This window comes from Podarcis liolepis (assembly GCF_965112155.1).
Source record: "Podarcis liolepis genome assembly, chromosome: 13".
Taxonomy (NCBI): Eukaryota; Metazoa; Chordata; class Lepidosauria; order Squamata; family Lacertidae; genus Podarcis; species Podarcis liolepis.
The window spans coordinates 1081955-1096498 of record NC_139573.1 but is presented as its reverse complement, the minus strand read 5'-3'; the positions used below and the strand labels follow the sequence as shown (position 1 = coordinate 1096498).

General features: G+C 48.9%; 1 protein-coding gene and 1 long non-coding RNA gene across 5 annotated transcripts in view; both read left to right on the top strand.

Moving 5' to 3' along the window:
• On the top strand, positions 1–3841 carry LOC310692259. Its single transcript, XR_014518689.1, has 3 exons — positions 1–869; positions 2513–3561; positions 3803–3841. It is a non-coding gene; the product is annotated as an uncharacterized lncRNA (long non-coding RNA).
• Positions 3842–6856: 3015 nt separating this feature from the next.
• LOC310692147 (2-acylglycerol O-acyltransferase 3-like) overlaps positions 6857–14544 on the top strand; it is a 53800-nt gene continuing 46112 nt past the window's right edge. For 2 of the 4 annotated variants that reach the window (XM_083472759.1, XM_083472758.1), the window contains exons 1-2: positions 6887–7103; positions 7298–7393. In XM_083472759.1, the coding sequence (XP_083328885.1) occupies positions 6938–7103; positions 7298–7393 (262 nt within the window). In that variant the 5' untranslated portion in view covers positions 6887–6937. Of the gene's footprint in view, positions 7104–7297; positions 7394–8681; positions 8790–10904; positions 10976–11165; positions 11371–12865; positions 13038–14544 lie in introns of all 4 variants that reach the window. The other 2 variants (XM_083472761.1, XM_083472760.1) reach the window with 2 other exon arrangements.

Below are 14544 nucleotides of genomic sequence, written 5' to 3'. Positions count from 1 at the left end.
CCATGGCACACCCCCAGCCCCCGGGGGACCTGCCTGGACCCCACCTCACCAGCCAGGAGCATATGGGGCAATGGCCCTGAGAGGGGGGGGGGAAGAGACTTGCTAGGATAGACCGGGCCCAACAAAAACAGGTTCCCATGAGGTCAACATTGCAACAGGGAACACTGGCGCCTCATGAATCTTGAGGTATGGGCTGAAGATAACCCCCCGGGCATGGCTAGAAATATACCCCCCATCATCGCGAAGCCCAAACCATCTGCTAATCCCATAGCTGCTAGACAGTATCCCATCCCACGCCTAGCGGCAGAAGGGGTCTGGTTCCAGATTCTTCTTTGCGTTCCCCTTCGTTAACAAACAAACACAGTGCCCCCGCCACTGTCCCATAAACTGGATAATCCTTTGATGAATGGTTGGTAATACTTTGTCTCAAGTAATAATTTTGTGTGGTTGTTCAGCATACGGAATAAGGTTTCGACAAATGATTCAATCTCATCTGTTCTTGCTAAAGGCTGTTGCAGCAACAGCACATTATGGCTTGGATCTAAAGGCAGTACAAGTAGTAGGACATCAGTTTTGCACGCTTATCTCTTGGCTGCTATGTCATCATCCTGAACTGCTGGTCATACTGCCTGGAGCTAATTAGGAGCTACAGTCCCACAACATAAACCCTGAAGGCCAAAGTTTACCCACCCCATGCTCTAAGCAAGGACCTCAAGAGTAACTTCTTTTTTAAAAAAAGCAAGTGAAAGTTTTTTGGGAACTTTGTCAAAGTTTTTTTTCAGCTGCTGTTTCACTCTGGAAGTGTTGTAATTGCACCTTCCCAGCCCAGACAACCGTGAGTGAGTCCGCACTAGGAACTCTTTCTGGCTGTAATCTAACTACCGTAAATTTCGCTCCATAACACGCAGATTTTTCCTCCTAGAAAGTAAGGGGAAATGTCTGTGCGTGTTATGGAGCGAATGCCTACAGATGGCGGGGGAATCTGCTGCAGTCGTGAGCAGTCCGTGGCTCGCTTTGAAACAGCAAAGCGGGTGTAAGTGGCTCCTGTCAGCTAGCGGAGCCGGGAAGGAGGGAGAGAAGCAGAGCGGGAGTTGGCTGCTTTAAAACAACCCCTGCTCTCTGTCCCTGCCTGCAGTTTTTTGCTGTCCGATTTTGGATTAGCCACTGTAGGGGCTGTGTGTGTGTGTGTGCTTGAGCTATCGTTCTCCTCCTCCTGCTTCCCCTTCACTCTCCCTGCGCCCCTGCGACTTTAGAATTGACACTCTGTGTGTCTGTGTGTGTGTGTGTGAGGGCTCCTTCTCCTCTTGCTTCCCCTTCACTCTCCCTCCGACGTTAGAATCCACACTCTGTGTGTCTGTGTGTGTGTGAGGGCTCCTTTTCCTCTTGCTTCCCCTTCACTCTCCCTCCGACGTTAGAATCCACACTCTGTGTGTCTGTGTGTGTGTGAGGGCTCCTTCTCCTCTTGCTTCCCCTTCACTCTCCCTGCGACGTTAGAATCCACACTGTGTGTCTCTGTGTGTGTGAGGGCTCCTTTTCCTCTTGCTTCCCCTTCACTCTCCCTCCGACATTAGAATCCACACTCTGTGTGTCTGTGTGTGTGTGAGGGCTCCTTCTCCTCTTGCTTCCCCTTCACTCTCCCTGCGACGTTAGAATCCACACTGTGTGTCTCTGTGTGTGTGAGGGCTCCTTTTCCTCTTGCTTCCCCTTCACTCTCCCAGCGCCCCTGCGACTTTAGAATTGACACTCCGTGTGTCTGTGTGTGTGTGAGGGATCGTTCTCCTTCTCTTGCTTCCCATTCACTCCCCCAGCGCCCCTGCGACTTCCAGCGCCCTGCAACTTTAGGGCCAGTTCTCTCTCTCTCTGTGTGTGTGTTTTTTGACCTCACTGTGCTTGTTGGGGGAGAGTGTTGGTCACACTTTTTCTTGATTTGTCTCAGAGTGGTTACTATCGTGGTTTCCTTGCTGGGGAGGAGGGAGAGACGCAGAGCCTGCTTGTTCTAAAGGAGCAAAGTCGGAGAGGAGCCTCTCCTGCATTATTAGCAGCATCCTTCTCCACACCCCCCCACGTGTGCTCCTTGTCCCTTGAGTGCTTTTCCTTCCCTCCCCACTTAAAACGTGGTTTCAAAGCACGGATCCACATGGATCCTCAGGATTTTTGCACTGGGTCACCCGAAATTCACCATCAGATCACATAGCATGTCCATGGCTACAGCCTGCACAAAAACCACACACGCACCCACTGTTTCATGGGGCCGCAATGGCGCAAAAACGTGGTTACAAAGCATGGACCCACATGGATGCTCAGGATTTTTGCATTGGGCTACCCCAAACTCACCGTCAGATCACATGTCTGTGGCCACAGCATGAACCACAAAAATCATACATCCACTGTTTTGTTTAGAATATTTTTTTCTTGTTTTCCTCCTCTGAAAACTACGTGCGTGTTATGGTCAGGTGCGTGTTATAGAGCGAAAAATACGGTACATGCCTGACGCACTTGGCAAGGGCTTCAGAAGGGGGAGATGGTATCTCTGCTCGATAAAATGATGTGTATTGGGTGTGTGGAAAGCTGGCTTCTCATATCCTGCCAAAGGGATGGTATGGAGTGTGCTTCCAGCCTCTTTAATTCCTCCCATGTGGATTTATGAGCCGATTGCCACTGCACCCCGTCGGAGGAGACGCTCGGTTGACCTAGTAGCAGTTGCAGGAGGCAGCTCCCAAAATTGGGGCAAGGATCAGTGGCCTCCAGAAAGGATAGTGGCCCATTACGATCCGGCCTCATGGAATCGGGGAGAAAAAATCACAGGGGCAAGGGGGCCAATTTATAATTTAAACTGCATGATAAGACTTCAAGCAGTAGTAGAGATTGTCGCCAATGCCACAGCCACAGCCCTCCGGTTAATCGCCACCCAATTAGATGAGACGCACACAGCAGTCCTTCAGCTCCGCTTAGGGATGGACTTTCTCCTGGCACGACAGGGCGGATTTTGTGTTGCGTTAAATTTGACAGGAGGGGCCTGTTGCTTTAACATCTCTGACCGTGCTGAAGCTATTCGAAATTTGGCAGCAGAAATTGAAAAAGTGGCCCATGTCCCTGTCCCTGCTTGGAACGGATGGGACATGTCCTGGTGGACTGATTGACTTCCAAACCTAGAGGACTTTTAATGATGTTACTAGGCCCAATGATAATTTTGCTTCTTTTCTGCTCCTATGTACCTTGCTTCTTGCAATGCTTGCAAAATATGATGCATAAAACGGTGTCACGAATGGTTCGGCCCCAGATTATAGCACTAGCCCGAGAATATCAGCCAGTGCCTCCTTGGGACGGAAGGCTGTCCAAAATAAAAAGGGGGGGGGGAATGAAGGGACAGGATACCCAAATCCTGACTGTGTGGTCACCCCAATTAGTGTGTAGTCACCCCAACTAGGTCTCAAGACTTCCCAAATTCTTTCTTTGAGGATGCAAACCTAAAATGCATTAGCTCTGCTGTATAACACAAAGTAGCTGAAAGGAACAAAGCTTTCTCCTCTTCTCAGGAAAAGTTGACCTAGCCAGTGTGGTGTAGTGGTTAAGAGCGGTAGTCACGTAATCTGGGGAACCGGGTTCGCGTCTCCGCTCCTCCACATGCAGCTGCTGGGTGACCTTGGGCCAGTCACACTTCTCTGAAGTCTCTCAGCCCCACTCACCTCACAGAGTGTTTGTTGTGGGAAAGGAGAATGTTAGCTGCTTTGAGACTCCTGAAGGGGAGTGAGAAAGCGGAATATCAAATCCAAACTCTTCTTCTTCTTCTAGCCGCCATCAGCGCATCCAGCTGATCAGCCTTCTCGCAACTTTCTTGGCTTTCTTGGTTTGACAGAAAACGTGTAGTAAAAATTTGAATCATGGATTGGAGTAAGGACTTATAATAACTGGAGTCAGGGAGGAGATGCAGGACAAAAATTGTAACCTAAGGGTCCACAAAGGGGGGGGGGGAGTCAAAGGAAATATGATGTTTGTATTTTGATTCTTTGTAACATTGAAAATGAAAAAGAGGAGCCTTTGGCCCAGCATGGGCTCGAACCCACGACCTTGAGATGAAGAGTTCCCTGCCACACCCTCCAAGTGTCTTGATTTTCCAGGGACAGTCCCAGAATTCCGAAGGCCCTCCAGGCTTCTGATGTTTATTTGTGAATTTTAATTGTGGGTGTTCATGTTTTCATTGGATTGTTTTGATTCCTTGACTCCCTCCCTTGGCAATCTTCGCGGAGCTCTGGTCCAATGGTTGCCAGTGGCCTGAATTAATTAATTTTACAATGAATGATTTTAGAGTGTTGTTTATGTTATACTTTTATACTGTTTTATTGTTGTTAGCCGCCCTGAGCCCGGCTTCGGCTGGGGAGGGCGGGATATAAATAAAATTTATTATTATTATTATTATTATATATATTTTTTGTAAACCAGTGTTTTACCTTCTGTGGCTAATGTGCCATTAGATTGTAAACTACGTCTTATACAACCAGAAATAATACTGGTCTCCGATACATCAGTATAGAAAGGGATGATCTACAAGGACGTCTTGCTGGAGGTGCCAAAATGAGAATGCCTCTTGGGAAATAGTAGAAAAAGATGGAGACACATGGAGACTGCAGAGTTTTGAGAAATTAAAGGATAAAGTGCGAGACTGGTTACATTATGCTCAGATCAGAGAGGCCTTTAATATGGACAAAAAAAACAGGCTTCCAGGTGGAAAAATCGAAACTAGAAACAGAACTGTTAGAACCAAAAATTAAGGTACTTTCAAAAATGTATAACTTGCTGTTAAAATGGAACACTCAGGATGAAACGGTTAAATCAGCTATGATAAAATGGGCGCAAGACATTGGCTACAATATTATGTTTGCTGACTGGGAACGGTTATGGACCACCGGTGTGAAATTCACGGCATGTAATGCCTTGAAAGAAAATATTATGAAAATGATATATAGGTGGTACATGACCCCAGTCAAGCTTGCAAAAATATACCACTTGCCAGACAATAAGTGTTGGAAATGTAAAGAAACTGAAGGAACATTCTTCCACCTTTGGTGAACGTGCCCAAGGGTTAAGGCTTTCTGGGAAATGATCTATAATGAGCTAAAAAAGCTATTCAAATATACCTTCTTGAAGAAACCAGAGGCCTTCCTTTTGGGCATTGTCGGCCAAATGGTGCCAAAGAAGGATCGAACTTTTTTTATGTATGCGACAACAGCAGCAAGAATACTCATCGCAAAGTACTGGAAGACTCAAGATTTGCCCACTCTGGAAGAATGGCAGATGCAACTGATAGACTACATGGAACTGGCAGAAATGACTGGCAGAATCCGAGACCTGGGAGAAGAGATAGTGGAAGAGGACTGGAAGAAATTTAAGGTTTATTTGCAAAAGCATTGTAAATTGTATGAATGTTAGAACGATGCAGGATATAAAGATAATGTGGCATTAGTGACAAATTTGAGAGGCGTATGTAAAAATTGGTTTATAAGAACAAAGGTGAAATTTGAATAATATTATGTTAAGCTCAAATAACTGATAAGAAAAGGGAAAAATTAGAGATGTAATAGCTGAAATGTATAATATAAAATAAGATTTGAAAGAAGGTGAAGTATTGCTGAATAAGATTTTATAAACAGGAACACAGAAAAGGGAGACGTGAGAGAGTCATGAAAGAGGGTTATGGAAATAATATTTAAGAAATTGAATCATTTTCTTTTTTTGTCTTTTTATGTCTTTTTTGCTTGTTTTTTCTGTATGCTTTGTATGTTTTTCTTGTCTTTATTTGGTTTATGGTGTTTTTCTTTTTTACGGATTGTGAATGGGAAGATTGTTGTGTTGTTTAAATTGTTTAAAATCTCTTAATAAATATTCTATAAAAAAACAAAATGAGAATGCCTCTTTGAAGTGTATGCTTATGCAATGTCTGATGCTTACAGATTTCTGGAGGAAAGTACTGGGATATATAAATGCTAATTTGTAGAGAGGCTGCGCTGCCCTGAGGCAGGAAGCAATGTCCTTGCCAGAAAAAGGTTTGCGTAATTTCTACCTCTGCCCCCGCCAGGCTCAGGTCAGCTTGGACCTCACCAGTGGCGTAGCGTGGGTTGTCAGCACCCGGGGCAAGGCAAGTACTTTGCGCCCCCCAACCCGTGGATTTGTGCCCCCTAACCCGTGGATTTGCGCCCCCTAACCCTAACCCCCAGATGTTGCGCCCGGTGCAGCCGGCCCCCCCTGCACCCCCCACGCTACGCCACTGGACCTCACTGCCCTGCCTGGCAGGAGATGGAGGAGGGGGCAACCTTTGAACTGCCCCCAACACCCCCACCCACAGGGTGCTTCAGAAATCCCAGTGATTTCTCACCCTGTCTTTCTTCCAGGGGCACCTAAAGGCCATCAGGAGGAGCTGCGCTTGATCCCTTTGAAAGGGAGGCAGCTGCAGCTGTGGATCCTCAGAGTACTCTTCACCTGCTCAGAGGCACTCTTTCTTCCCTAGAGCTACAGTACCACCAAAGCTGTGATTCCTGCCTTGCAAGGGGTTGGGCTGGATGACCCCTGGGGGTCCCTTCCAACTATACCGCTTTATGGTTCTACCAGAAGTCCCACTGTTTTTGAAATAAATCTGTTGTTTTGAAAATGGTTCTTCCCTGCTTTTTATGGCATTTTATGCTGGTCTGACGCTGGCTTTGGCTGGGGAGGGGGGGATATAAATAAAATTTGATGATGATAATGATGATCTCCTAGAGCACAGCTTTCTCCGTGGTTTGGAGAAGGGAGGCAGGCAGATGGGGCAATCAATCCTGGCACCCCAACCTTTGTCTCGTGGGCCAAGAGGGTGGGGCGGCCCTGGAATGAGGGCCAAGGGGAGGGAGCAGAGGGCCAGCAAGACAGGTGCCAGGCAGGGCTGCGAGTCAAAAGAAAAGAATCTGACATGCCTTGTCTCCTTTCAGAGGAGGAGAGCTCAGCCAGGTCCCCTTTTCCTCACCTGGGTGCCAGCAGCATCCTTACTGCCAACTCACCTGGCTACCAAAGTGCAGGTGGCAGAGAGAGACTTGTGAATTGCAGCCGCGGGCAAGACAACGTCTTCTCCTGGACAAGTGAGCCTCTTTCCCCCTCCTCCTCCACATGCTGCCCCCTTCCTGAGGGCACGGCTGAAGGGGAGCAGGTGGGCTTTGGGATGCAGGTCAGAGGCCACCTGTGCTGAACACACCTGTGTCTTCACGCTCTCCCTCCTGCCAAGGCAGGGGCCCCTCCTGGCTGCAGCCCCCACTCCCGTGGATTTCCCCCCCAGGATCTCTTCCTGAGACCCAGAGCCAGAAGATGGATCTGAAGAAACACCTGGAGGTTCTTAGCGTCTTCCAGTTGGTCCTCACCTTCCTCTTCTTTGGTAAGTTGGGAGCTGGGGTGGGAGGGAGGGAGGGGCAGGGGGTGCTCAGGGAAGAGGGGCAGCTTGGCCTCCTCCTCTTCCTGGGGCCATGGCCCTTGGGAGGTCCTCTGGCAGGCCAGGCCCCTGTAAGAAACAAAAATCTGCCCGTATTTCCTTATGGGGGACACAAGAGCCCTTATAGAGTCCTTTGCAGGCTCTCCATCGGTCGGAGAAAAGAACAGAGGCCAAGCAGAGAATATTGAGAAGCAAAGCAGCTAGTCTGATCTTTATTGAACTGTTGCAACAGGGTGCCCCCTTCACACGCAGGAAAGGAGGAGGACCCAGAACCCAGATGTGCCCGCCCTCATGTAGACATTTTAAATTGCCAGCGCTGGAGTCCAAGACCACCCCCAGAAACATCACACCTACATCACAGAAAGTGTGGTCCAGAACAGAAATCTGAGTGCGTTGCTTACCTCCTGTCTGGCAGGTTACCTGTTAATGCTCACTTGATTGGATACCCTGGGGGAGCCTGGCCAGTCTTTTCTAATGATATCTACTTAGTTCCTGGGCCAGGTCACAGGCTCACCCTGTTCATACACAGACATACCCTTAAGACAGGATTTGTGAAGGAAAAGACAATGGGGAGGCTTTTCCATTTTCCTTCAACCTTGCAGAGAAATCGTTTGGTCAGTTTGGGAGCCAAAATGGGTTTCCAGGCTGTTTTCCTGTGGGGTTTCAGACATGTGGTTTATATATTTATGTACGTGTTTACTTGGTACATTTATTTTATATATATATATATATATATATATATATATATATATATATATACACATATACATATATATATATATATATAACCTTAATTTTTTTATTTCACCCCCTCCCCCAAAGGCCAAACCCCCTCTTCTTTTCAAAGCACCTTTCCGCCAGGTGTGCCTGGACTAGGGAGTCAGCACCGCAGGGGGTTGGGCTAGATGACCCTGGGTTGCCCCTTCCAACCTAAAATGTTCTTCTGGGTTAAGGGAGGCTTCAGATCACATCCTCGGGGGTCCCGTGAAATTGGGGTTGTGGTCCCAGGCAGGGCCTCTGAATCCCAGTGAGGGGGGAGCGCTGCTCTTGCACTCAGAGTTGGAAGATATATCGATATATGATCCAAAACTGGTTTGAAGTCCACATTGTGATATTGGTTTTTTTAAAAAAAATAAATTTATTTGGTTTTTGAATCAGAATTTTGCAATCACATATGCAGCATACAACATAAAAACAAGATTCCACAGAATCTCCTTCCCTCTCCTCCCCCCAGGTTCCTTCTTCTCCGTTCTCCTGGTCTACCTGCTCTTCACCTCCTACTGGCCTATCAGCGTTCTGTATTTCGCCTGGTGGATCTTCGACTGGGACACGCCAGAGAGAGGTGAGTTCGGTTCCCCCCAACCAGGGCGGGATTGGGCTTTGACGAGGCCCTAAGCTACTGAAGGTGATGGGGCCCTTTATATGTCCAGCTGTCCTTTGTCCACAACAAATTGTTGCTGTTTTTTGAGTTGAATACATGCTATATGGTAATTGATGGACCTCATAGGCATCTCAAGCCATGCAAGCAGTCCATGCAGATCGTAAGGTAAAGGGACCCCTGACTATTAGGTCCAGTCGCAGATGACTCTGGGGTTGCGGTGCTCATCTCGCTTTATTGGCCAAGGGAGCCGGAATACAGCTTCCGGGTCATGTCGCCAGCATGACTAAGCCGTGTCTGGCGAACAAGAGCAGCTCACGGAAACGCCGTTTACCTTCTCACTGGAGAGGTACCTATTTATCTACTTGCACTTTGGTGTGCTTTTGAACTGCTAGGTTGGCAGGAGCAGGGACCGAGCAACAGGAGCTTACCCCGTCACAGGGATTCGAACCACCAACCTTCTGATCAGCAAGTCCTAGGCTCTGTGGTTCAATCCACAGCGCCACCCGCGTCCCAGATGTAGATCGTAGGTACCCTATATATAGAAATGAACAAATAAAAATACCCAATAAAAGACACAATGGCAGAAAGCTTTTCTCTTTATCTCTTGTGGGATGTAAAACACAGGAGCAGTCAATTACAACATTCCTAGAGTGTACATGTTTAGGCATGGGGAGGGATGTTTGTCCAGTCAGCAGGTAAACTTCCTGGGACATACTTCCTCCGCATGTGACCAGAGGTGGGTGTGGCCTCACCTGTGCAGGTAATGATAAAAGCACAGGGCAGACCAGCCATCTCTCTCTTGCCTCTCTTCCACCGCTCTAGTAAAGGTAAAGGTACCCCTGCCCGTACGGGCCAGTCTTGCCAGACTCTAGGGTTGTGCGCCCATCTCACTCAAGAGGCCGTGGGCCAGCGCTGTCCGAAGACACTTCCGGGTCACGTGGCCAGCGTGACATCGCTGCTCTGGCGAGCCAGAGCCGCACACGGAAACACTGTTTACCTTCCCGCTGGTAAGCGGTCCCTATTTATCTACTTGCACCCGGAGGTGCTTTCGAACTCCTAGGTTGGCAGGCGCTGGGACCGAACGACGGGAGCGCACCCCACCGCAGGGATTCGAACCGCCGACCTTTCGATCGGCAAGCCCTAGGCACTGAGGCTTTTACCCACAGCGCCACCTGCGACCGCTCTAGTAACATCTGCTAAAGATGCCCTCTTGGCTCCCAGCCAAGAGAGGAGAAAGGGACTGTCTTCTTATAAGATAGATTCTAAATGTATATTACTTTATTAAGCCTAAATAAAAAAATTCCTTCCTGTAGCACCTTAAAGACCAACTAAGTTAGTTCTTGGTATAAGCTTTCGTGTGCATGCACACTTCTTCAGATTAAGCCTGTCTGCCTTCTGGGATCTGACTGTGAACAGAATGTGAGTAAACTCTTTTTATACTTTTATGAAAGACTGTGTCGTGTCTTGTATTTTAAGAGGGAACAAAGGGGAAAATACCAGAGTGATTATAGAGGTTCTAGCGAACCTGAGCACACGTTACCGTTGCGAACTTAAAAAGGGAATATAAAAAAATTCCTTCCAGTAGCACCTTAAAGACCAACTAAGTTAGTTCTTGGTATGAGCTTTCGTGTGCATGCACACTTCTTCAGATACACTGAAACAGAAGTTGCCGGACCCTTCTATATAGTGAGAAGGTGGGGAGGGATATTACTCAGAAGGGTGGTGGAGATGGGAGATTGGCAGATAGCTGAGATGAGCCTGTTGACGACTCTTAATGACTGTAATAGGTCTTACAGGAAAAGGCAAGGGGTGAGAAGGTCTCCATGGTACCATGGAGAGACCTGGTTTGAACAAAGACATTGGATTCTTATCTCATTATACATGACTAAGCCATTTCTCACCCTCAGGATCTCCTACTGTGGAGGTTTTTAAGCAGAGGTCGGGTGGTCACCTGCCAAGGATTCCTCGGCTGTGATTCCTGAATTGCAGGGGGTTGGGCTGGATGACCCCTGGGGGTCCCCTTCCAACCCCACAGTTCTCTGACTCCATCCCCTGCCTGAACCCTTGTCTTCACAGGTGGGCGCTGCTGTGACTGGATGAGGCGCTGGAGAGTCTGGGAGCTCCATCGGGATTATTTCCCCATCAAGGTATTAGAAGGGGGCTGGCAGGGCTCCTGAAGGATGCCCAGGGTCTCTGGAACCCCTGGAGACCAGATCACGGAGAAGGAGGATGTGGTGGTTGTCAAAGGCCGCTGGCCATGGAATCTGCGCATGCCCACGAATGTGACATTCAGGTGGGGGTCCAAATGCCAAATGACTTGCCCCTCTTGCCTTGCAGCTGGTGAAGACGGCCGAGCTGCCCCCAACGCGGAACTACGTCCTGGGCTCCCACCCCCACGGGATCATCTGCGCAGGAGCTTTTTCTGTCTTCTGCACCGAGGCCACGGGCTTCTCCCGCACCTTCCCCGGCCTCCGCCCCAGCCTGGCCCTCCTTGCACGGCAGTTCCGCATACCCGTCTACCGGGAGTACCTGATGAGCTCAGGTGAGGCCAACGGGGCGAGGAATGGTGGGGGCGGGGAAGTGGGGTGGCCCCTCCCCTAAGGACCATCTTCAAGAACCCTGCCTGGCCCATCCAATGGGAGGAACCACCCCAGTCTCAGGAATGCCCTCCCAGTGCCCCTCGGAATAGAATTCCCCAGCAAGAATGCCTGTTTTCCCTTCCATTCTTCGCTCCTGTGCAAATGAAAAGGGGCATTTTTTTGTGCAAATGATGATGATGATAAAAATGATTATTATTTATACCCCGCCCATCTGGCTGAGTTTTCCCAGCCACTCTGGGTGGCTTCCAACAGAATATTAAAGACACGATAAAACACCAAACATTAAAACCTTCCCTAAACCTTCAGATATCTCCTAAAAGTCAGATACTGCAGATTCTGGCACATAAGACGACTTTTTAACACCGGAAAATTCTCTAAAATGTCAGAGGTCGTCTTATACGCTGGGTATGGGTTCGCTGGGCAGCGGCAGTGGGCTCTGCGCCGGAAGGAAGCTGCCCAGCGATGCTAAGCTGGTTTTGCTGGGTGGCTTCCTCCCGGTGTGGAGTGGCCAATTTAGGGGGTCATCTTATACGCCCAGTACCCTAATACGCCGTAATATTCAGTAATTGTTTTTCTCTTTGACATCTGATGGGAGGTCGTTCCACAGGGTGGGCGCCACTACTGAGAAGGCCCTCTGCCCTGCAGCTTCACTTCTCGCAGGGTGGGAACTGCCAGAAGGCACTTGGTGCTGGACCTCAGTATCCAGGCTGATCGATGGGGGTGGAGAAGCTCCTTCAGGTCTACTGGGCTGAGGCCGTTTAGGGCTTTCAAGGTCAGCACCAACACTTTGAATTGTGCTCAGAAATGTACTGGGAGCCAATGTAAGTCTTTCAGTACATGTGTTATATGGTCTCGGTGGCCGTTCCCAGTCACCAGTCTAGCTGCCACATTCTGGATTAGTTGTAGTTTCCGGATCAACTTCAACGGTAGCCCCACGTAGAGTGCATTGCAGTAGTCCAAGCGGGAGATAACCAGAGCATGCACCACTCTGGTCAGACAGTCCAGGGGCAGGGAGGGTCTCATCCTGCGTCCCAGATGGAGCTGGTAGAAAGCCGCCCTGGACACAGAATTGACCTGCGCCTCCATGGGCAGCTGTGAGTCCAAAATGACTCCCAGGCTGCGCACCTTGTCCTCCAGGGCCACAGTTGTCCCATTCAGGACCAAGGAGTCCCCCACACCTGCCCGCCCCCTTTGCCCCCCCAAACAATACTTCTGTCTTGTCAGGATTCAACCTCAATCTGATAGCCACCGTCTCTCCTCCAACCACTTCTAGACACGCTGATCCTTTGCCAGCAACCCCTTTGTGCTTTAATAGACTCACAGACTTTCAGAGCTATAGGAGAATCGCGAGGGTCCTCTAGTCCAACCCTCTGCAAAGCAGGGAACCCCAGGAAATGTTTCACACCCACAAGAATGTTTGCTTTCTCCCACTTCCAGGGATGGTCCCAGTCAACAAAAGGTCCCTGGACTTCCTCCTGAGTGGCCCCCCCGGGCACGCGGTGGTCATTGTGGTGGGGGGCGCGTCCGAGATGCTGGACAGTGTCCCCGGCGAGCAGCGCGTCCACCTTCAGGGGAGGAAGGGCTTTGTGCGCTTGGCGCTGCAACACGGGTAGGGGCACCGAGGGGGCAAGGGGGGGGTCCGGGGGGGTTAGGCACAGGTCAGCAATATCTCGGGCCTCATGAGCATGGCAGTGCTTCCTGGTGGATTCTGCCCCAATGAAGCAATTGCGAGAATGGAAGGTCCCTGCCCTTCCTTGCTCTATAATTTCTCATTACATTTTTCTTACGTTTTCACAATAACCTTCCTAACAAATATTTCCGCTGTTCCATAAGTGGACTTTCCACCTACAGTGTTTTTACTCAAACCTTTTCTACTGTGCTGTATCTTAATCTATTACAAAAAGATAAGTACAATTATTTTGTCTTTTTTCTTCTTCTGCTTTTATCTTGAATCCTGTCTGCGATTTCATTTGACTGTAATATTTTTTAAGTAATCCACAAATGGGCTCCACCCTTCTGTAAGAAGTTCATCATTCTGATCTCTTAATTTTGCTGTGAGCTTTGCTATTTCTGCCTAGTCCACGTCTTTCAAAAGCCACTCCTCCTTTGTTGGGACCTTCTCTTTTCCCCAATTAAGTTTTCTCTTAATGTATAACAGGCCGTGAATTCCATATGCTAAAGTCCCTGACTTCCCACAGCCTAGCCTACCTCGCAAGGTTCTTGGTTGGATTACATGCTCTCCCTGACCCAACATTCCATCTGTGAGTTATGAGCCATAACCTGTTCTGCTGAACATCTATTTCGACTGTGAACAGCTGAGTGCTTTGGCATCCAGCACTCTTCTGATGCGCAACTCTGCTCCTCCCGGCTTCAGCAGAGTATAACAGATAGTGTGTGTGTAGGAAACAGTTATAGGAACGATTCAGAGTGAAATTCGCCATTTCCCAAGCTTCCGCCCAGAAGCGTTGTGGTAAGCCTGAGTCAAAAAGCATCGCTTCCACCGCTTCCTGGAGCGTTCTGTTCCGCCTTTCTGCCATCCCTTTTTCCTGTGGTGAATGCGGAACCGTCAACCTGTGACGTATCCCTTTCTGGCGAAAGTAATTCTGCAACGCAGACCCAGTGAACTCCCCGCTGATTGGAAACTGCAAACCCTCAATGAGAATTGGAGTTCCACTGCAGTGACCCACTCCCTCAGCATGGTGGCAGCTTCACCCTTGTCCTTCAGAGGTATCACCCAGCTGTTTCTGGAGTAGTCATCTGTCAAGGTTAAAACATATTTAGCTGCACCCAGACTTGCAAAAAGGCATAAGGCCAAAATATCTGCATGAACGATCTCAAAAGGTTTCTTGGTTACCCTGTCAGACCTAGGATAACTGCTCGTTTTTACCTTTGCCTCCTTGCATGCTCTGCAATCTAGGAACTTGGCACATGACTTCATTTTGCATCCCTCAGTGCACCCTGATATTTTTCTCACATATCCCCAATTGCAGTGGGACATCCTCCTGTGCCACAAATGATGACACATATAGTGAGTGGGAACATTTGCACACTGTGCCTGTGCTTACCCAGTGTTACCCTTAGCTGCTTGAGATGTTTCCAGAATAGCCTGTTCTGAC